This window comes from Tachypleus tridentatus, chromosome 12 (genome assembly GCF_004210375.1).
Source record: "Tachypleus tridentatus isolate NWPU-2018 chromosome 12, ASM421037v1, whole genome shotgun sequence".
In the NCBI taxonomy this organism is placed as follows: Eukaryota; Metazoa; Arthropoda; class Merostomata; order Xiphosura; family Limulidae; genus Tachypleus; species Tachypleus tridentatus.
The window spans coordinates 121,151,911-121,159,181 of NC_134836.1; the positions used below are offsets into that span (position 1 = coordinate 121,151,911).

Sequence of the window (7,271 nt, forward strand, 5' to 3'; positions counted from 1 at the left end):
TCGGGTGAATATGGAGACCAGTCCAGAACAATGACACTGTTCTGTGGGATTCATATCGGGTGAATATGGAGACCAGTCCAGAACAATGACATTGTTCTGTGGGATTCATATCGGGTGAATATGGAGACCAGTCCAGAACAATGACACTGTTCTGTGGGATTCATATCGGGTGAATATGGAGACCAGTCCAGAACAATGACACTGTTCTGTGGGATTCATATCGGGTGAATATGGAGACCAGTCCAGAACAATGACACTGTTCTGTGGGATTCATATCGGGTGAATATGGAGACCAGTCCAGAACAATGACACTGTTCTGTGGGATTCATATCGGGTGAATATGGAGACCAGTTCAGAACAATGACATTGTTCTATGGGATTCATATCGAGTGAATATGGAGGCCAGTCCAGAACAATGACATTGTTCTGTGGGATTCATATCGGTTGAATATGGAGACCAGTCCAGAACAATGACATTGTTCTGTGGGATTCATATCGGTCGAATATGGAGGCCAGTCCAGAACATTGTTCTTATTTAAACAATCTGTATACACCCTTACCGTGTACGGACGTGCATGAAGGTGCACCACAAAGTGCACCCCGACCCTGGCTGGTATCAGCATCCCGACCCCCTGATCTCTGCTTTCTTGCATCAGCTGTGGCATCTTTTTTTGTGGTGAAGTTAAACTTCTAAACCCAGTATTTTATAGGCTGAAAGAACAGTATGTACTGCATACAAAAGTTTTTCCATACTCTCACATTATGTACAACAGCAAGGGATGGGTAAGTTTTGACTGGTTTAAATACTGACACGTGATCACTCTGATTAAAATGATCTGAACTACTGAACTGTTTTCAGAGAATACTCATGATTAAAACCTAGGAGTGTTTGCACCGTTATTGCTCAACCTGTATGAAACGACTCGTTTTATTACTTGTTGTGTTTCTAATGCTGCTCAGTATACATATAATAAAACGTATTGTGTAGAGAGACTGTTAGATACACATGACTGTAACGGTGTAAGACCGCCATATTTAGAGTGATTCATTTCTTTAGAACTAAATGTTTTCCGAGAATACATTTCAGCAAGGATACACTGAAAAGTGTAGGCTTCTGTTATGAACATTTGGTGCATATGTAATATGAAAACTGGATTGCTTTTATGTGTTGGTTTCTCTCTCTTTTGGTGACAGTTTAGCGGTTTTCGACATGTTATTTTCGTTTTGAAATTGAAGACAAGTCGCATGTGGTTGGTAAAAAAATTTTAATGTAAATAAAATTTCTAAATAGTATATATACATATATTTTACTCGAATTACCGTTCTATAATTATTTTATGCGTTTTATCGCCCGAAATCTATAGTAAGTTTCTGAAAATATGTTTGTGTTTTGACTGTTAGGTGTACTGGTGTGGTTACCTGAACTCTGCTTGTAATCCAGTCATTTACGGGTTCAAAAACCATTCGTTTAGACAAGGATACAAAGAAATTATGTGTGTCCAGTCTTCGGTTCCGCCGTCTGAAGGTAACGGTTGCTTACTGACGTAATTTGTTGTACACTTTATCAAGTGTTGCAATATGTTGTATTTATTGTTGTGTTTTTTTTATTTTTGTATAATACACAGTTGACCGAGTGTTACAATATATCGTATTTATTGTTGTATTTTTCAACTTTTGTGTAATACACAGTTGATCGAGTGTTACAATATGTCGTATTTATTGTTGTGTTTTTCAACTTTTGTGTAATACACAGTTGATCGAGTGTCGTATTTATTGTTGTGTTTTTCAACTTTTGTATAGTATTCTATCAAGTATTGCAGTGTGTTGTAGAGGAATCAGAATTTCACGAATAATTTCAGTGAACGAATTATCAGTATAACTAACATTGTCTTATTTAAGTACTTCACACTTTACAATGATTTTTCAAATTCTCGTGTTTGCTCAACTAAATGGTAGCTGACAAGAGATGTGAAATAAAACAGTTTATTTATATTTTATTATTGTTAATTTATGTTAGCTTTTCATGTAATGTTTTTAATAAAATAAATAAAGACAACATGTATTCAATACCCATCTTCCTTTAGTGAATCATTAATTTTTAGCAAAAATACTTTATTAGAAATTTAAATTTTCTTCTGTACAAAAGACTTGTAATGTTTGCTGAAAGCTTGTCGAATTTTGTGAAGATGCATTAGCCGTATCGTATTTGACAACGTATCAAGACAGTTGTATTGCTGTTTCGCCACACTTTAAGTTTTAAGTGTGCATCAAGCTAGAAATTATGTATTAATATATTGTAATACTAACTCGGTCTTTTCCATCACAAGAAACTTGGACCAGAAAATTGTGTCACTCGCTGATACCCTTAAACGATGGTTAAAGAAAAGTTTATTTCTCCATATTTTTTGCTGAATTTGTCTTATCTATCTTACAGCACTGTCTTATTAATGATTAAGCGTAACGAATATCGTTTACATTTAAAATAAAAAGAAAAAAATTTCTGGTATTTAAAAAATAAGGTCGCCTTAAATTCGGGTCAGTATGGTAATCATAATAAATATGTGATCAAATGACGTGAACTGCAAAAATTTATTTTTTTTTGCATTATTTTTAATTTGCCCATTTCGGATTCAAAAGCCATTAAAACTAACACATTAGGTTTTCTTTTCTTTCCCACAAGTCACTGCCCAAGATGGTCTTGTGTTAAGTTTCAAAACACATCACTTGGGCTGTACAATGAAAGAAGAAAAGTTGAAACCAACAAGCCTAAAGTCAGATATAAAAACCACGTAAACAGTAGACGTTTTTCTTAATTTAGCCATTTTGGAGTCAAAAATCGGTGGTGTATAAAAATAGTGTATTAGAACTATTTTGCCCCAACAGTCTAACTAAACTATCTTTTGTCTTTTCTCCCACGAGTCATTACCACTTTATATTCTCAATTTTGTGACCCCGAAACGTATATTTAATTTTTCCCTTTATTATTTTAAACACTGGTCCAATACCAGATTGGGACGATTTACATTATATGAAAGCTTTATTTACGTACACCTAGCGGCAAAATTGTGATTATTTATTTAGAATACATCTTTACACAAGGTAATTGATAGGGTTTCCAGACATCAAATTGTGAATATCTATGCACACAACAGTTTCGTACCTTTTTTTCACTTCCAAAATATATGTTTATGTAAATATAGCTGTTGTATATTATCATGTAGATATAACAGTACTGTCTGTTGTATGTCCATGTAACTAATTCGCGAGGTGTAGATGGATCTTCACCAAGACTGGTAAAAGGAGGTTCATTAGGTCCGTGTATAACGATCTTAAGTTTTGGGGTGTTAATGGGCGTTTTTTTTTTTATTCTTTTAACCGTTACTTCATCCCCGCTAAGAGATCTTTGTTAAATATGATATGAGGGTTTCTGCGGGGATACATGCAAATTTAGGGTTTCACCTTTTGTGTTTCGCAGCTTTTATGGAAGTCTTAGTGTTTTTTTTTTTTACAATTACGTATGAGGGAAGCTTAAGCTAACCTTTAATTAATCATGAATTTACATAACTTCCATCCCCTATAGTGTGTGTGTGTATATATATATATTAATGTAATTAATTAGAGGTTTGGATTGCTGTTTTTAACGTACTCCTTCCTTTTGATTTTAATTATTTAAGTTAATTAAAGTCTGTTTATTTTCACTAATATATACATACATATTCATTTTTTGTCCGTTACAGGTTTGAACTCGAGACCTGTTGCACTATAACCGAATGCTATACTAACTGAACTAAAGGACCGAATCACTTACACATTATCGTAAGTTACCTTTTTCTAGTAATTCAAACTACTGTACGGCGTGACAAGCAGTGGCCCGGCATGGCCAGGTGGTTAAGGCACTCCACTCGTAGTCTGAGGGTCGTGTGTTTGAATACCCGTCACTCCAAACATGCTCGCCTTTTCAAGCGTAGGGGCGTTATAATGTGACGGTCAATCCCACTATTCGTTGGTAAAAGAGTAGCTCAAGAGTTGGCGGTGGGTGGTGATGACTAGCTGCCTTCCCTCTAGTCTTACACTGCTAAATTAGGGACGGATAGCGCAGATAGCCCTCGTGTAGCTTTGTGCGAAATTCAGAAACCAAACAAACAAGCAAGCAGTGTAGTCCTGTCTCTTACACACAAACATTCACTGAAAACAACGTAATAACACGACAAACAAAAGACGAATAAAATAAAGAATGAAAGACAATAATACCACATAACCAAATATAACAATACCCTACACCAAAAGACAACAATACCACACAACGAAAGATAACAATACCCCACAACGAAAGACAACAATACCACACAATGTTTCAATCGAATTAGTTACAATTATTGGTATTTTCAGTGAAAACACGAATAATTATCAAAGACACTTCAAGTGAACACACCGGCTCGCGAGATACATTCACTGGCAAGCGACATCTGGTAATAAGAACTGAATTTGTTTGTTTGGAACAAAGCACAAAGTTATATAATGGACTATCTGTGCTATGCCCATCTTGGATATCGAAACCCGGTTTCTAACAGTGTTATCATAATAAATACCACCGAGACACAGGAGTGTAACAACTTCAGTCAGAACAAGTTTTATACTTTGAGAAAAACCAAAAATAGATCTAACCATCAGTGTAGCTAACTCGACATACTAATTAATAAGTTTTTTTAAAACGACCTTCTCATAATTATAAACTAATAGTATTGTTTCTGGCTTTCAGAGGGAACAGAACATCATTAGAGTCCCTTACCGAGTCAACCGATCGCTAGGGAAGGAACGAAATCTTACTTAAACTTTCATTCCTAAGAAGAGATCATCAGAGCAGCCTACCGTCGAGATGCCACTGGACTTTCCACGAAGATACTGTGGCGAAAACCACAGTTGTGTCCGAGTTCCAAGTGGAATATGGAAACCGTCAGCGCTTCTCGTTACCTCTTAAACCTTTTGTTGAGGAAAGACAAGAGGGAAGCATAGATATTGGTTAAGGACGAGGCTTAGTGAGACGAATACAGAATTCAAAACGCGATTAATTTGAAACAAATATTTTGTTCCCCAGAGATGAATATTAAAAAGATGAAGCGATGCCGGATCTAGAAAAATTTCATTTTGTAGGATTTTGCTAAGGCTATCTGCTGCTGGTTCTTATTTTGAACAACTGACCAGCCAACCAGTGGGCAGCCTATTGTATACTATCATTCACGTTAAAGGAACGATTGTAACACAGTCCCACATTTGTTGTGATGTCGAAAGTATTAGAACCCAGTTCGTCAGCTTCGAAATTCATGGCTAATCTGCGGCCAGAAAACCTTAAACAAAGACAGATTATGGCTCTAACCATTAAAATGTCTGAGTTTAAGTTTCCCTCAGGTGTTTCTGTTTTACACCAATAGATGGCACAGCTGGATGCATTATCCTGCTACTAGTCAATGTGATTTAAGAGCAGATTTTCATTTGAGCGGAGTTAATTTATTTTATTTTAATACTAAAACATTTCATTTATATAATCTTTTGGATTACAGCTGTAACCTGCAGAGACTGGATATTTTCTAAATAAAAAAACTGTTTTCCAGTCCTTCAAAAAATGTATGGAGTATAACACGAAACATCTGTTTTTATACCTAACATTGCTACCACACTTGACACTGTTATCACCACACACTTCTCGGTACACATTGTTACCACAGACAGTCGGTACTATGATATATCTCTTTTCATACATGGCATTGTCACTTAACGTCAGACATCTTTAATACATGACATTGTCAGTTAACGTCAGACATCTTTAATACATGACATTGTCACTTAATGTCAGACATCTTTGACACATGATACTGTTACCTACAGACATCTTTCACACATGGCATTGTTACCACCGGCCATTTTTTTGCACACTTGGCCACCAAACAATTCATAATACACATAACATTGTTACAACCAGACATCTCTTGGTACAGGTGGCATTATTTATGTTATTTATAATCACGTTTAGTTAACTAATGTTGACACATTTTGTGCACGTGAAAGTAAACAGTTTACTTTTACATGTTTAAAACGTTTAAATAGAACAGTTTCTTCAAGCCACAGCAGTTTCTTCATTTTTATATTAGTAAGACTAAATATCAGTCATGAACTAATTCTTCAAGTCTCTCGTTTTGATGTCAGCTATAGGCTGTGGAAACTAAATATAATCTGTAGAGAATCGAAGTTAGTTCTTCGGTAATTAAATATCTTCTTTGTTTCTGAGGCTTAAAGGGCGTTACAATGTTTCGTTCAATTTCACTATTCGTCTGTAAAATAATATCCTAAGCGTTGACGGTGGGTGGTGATGACTATTTGCCTTCCCTTTAGTCTTACACTGCTACTGACCCGGCATGGCCAAGCGTGTTAAGGCATGCGACTCGTAATCTAAGGGTCGCGGGTTCGCTGGGGTTAACCCAGCTACGCCATCCTTGTCATGTTTGGCCATGCAGAAGAGTGACCCTTAAACAAAAAACAGACGCCTGTGTATTCCATTTTGAATTAAGTGGTCACGGTTAACATAGCAAATGAAGGTGACCCACACGACCATCTCTACAATTACCGCTGCCTATGGTTAAAGAAATATGACATTGTGCTTTAATAAGAAATTAAGACAATTTATAGAACTGTCTAGTTTACAAGATCATAAAAAAAATATATATATAATTAAGTTTTATGCGCAAGGTTGTATTTTAGAAATATTCGGTTCAGGCTTGTTAAGGTTTTATATGTGTTTGATATACAAGACTGTTTTGTTTGATAATTGTTGTTTAATATACTTGTGACTTGATATTTAATGATTTTTTTTAGTTTTTAAGACAAGTATGAAGTGTGGATTGTTGTAAAAGTATTAGTTGTGGTTACGTAACTCTGTACGAGTCGTACGTTGTGTTTACAATTACATTATTTTATAAAGCTTTACTAATATTGTTGGCGTCATGTTACTTGGGTCTTCAATGATGTTCTCTTTATCTTAAGTGAGTATTGTTAACTTACAGCGCTACTCGCGTATTTTACTGAAAGTTCGAGGTCACAGTTGGGCAACATATAAAACATAGGCGCTCAAGTGAGCGCATATCAAGCGAAGTGTAGTAGAAGTCAAGTGCAGTTCAATCAGAAAATTAGTCAGCGAAAGAAAACGTGAAGATAACTGGCGTATGATTTACCATAATGATGAATATTTGAAAGTGAGATATAAGGAGAATAATATGTTT

General features: G+C 35.6%; 1 protein-coding gene across 3 annotated transcripts in view; it reads left to right on the forward strand.

Annotated features, from left to right (window-relative positions):
- Positions 1–5,621, forward strand: part of LOC143234540 (octopamine receptor beta-1R-like) — a 32,407-nt gene extending 26,786 nt beyond the window's left edge. For 2 of the 3 annotated variants that reach the window (XR_013018700.1, XR_013018701.1), the window contains exons 3-5: positions 1,402–1,525; positions 3,738–3,816; positions 4,760–5,621. Coding sequence is in view for 1 of the 3 variants with exons in the window: in XM_076471972.1 (XP_076328087.1) it covers positions 1,402–1,525; positions 4,760–4,779 (144 nt within the window). In the remaining 2 variants the exon portion in view is untranslated. The remainder of the gene's footprint in view (positions 1–1,401; positions 1,526–3,737; positions 3,817–4,759) is intronic. The other variant, XM_076471972.1, reaches the window with a different exon arrangement.
- The last annotated feature ends 1,650 nt before the right edge of the window (positions 5,622–7,271 follow it).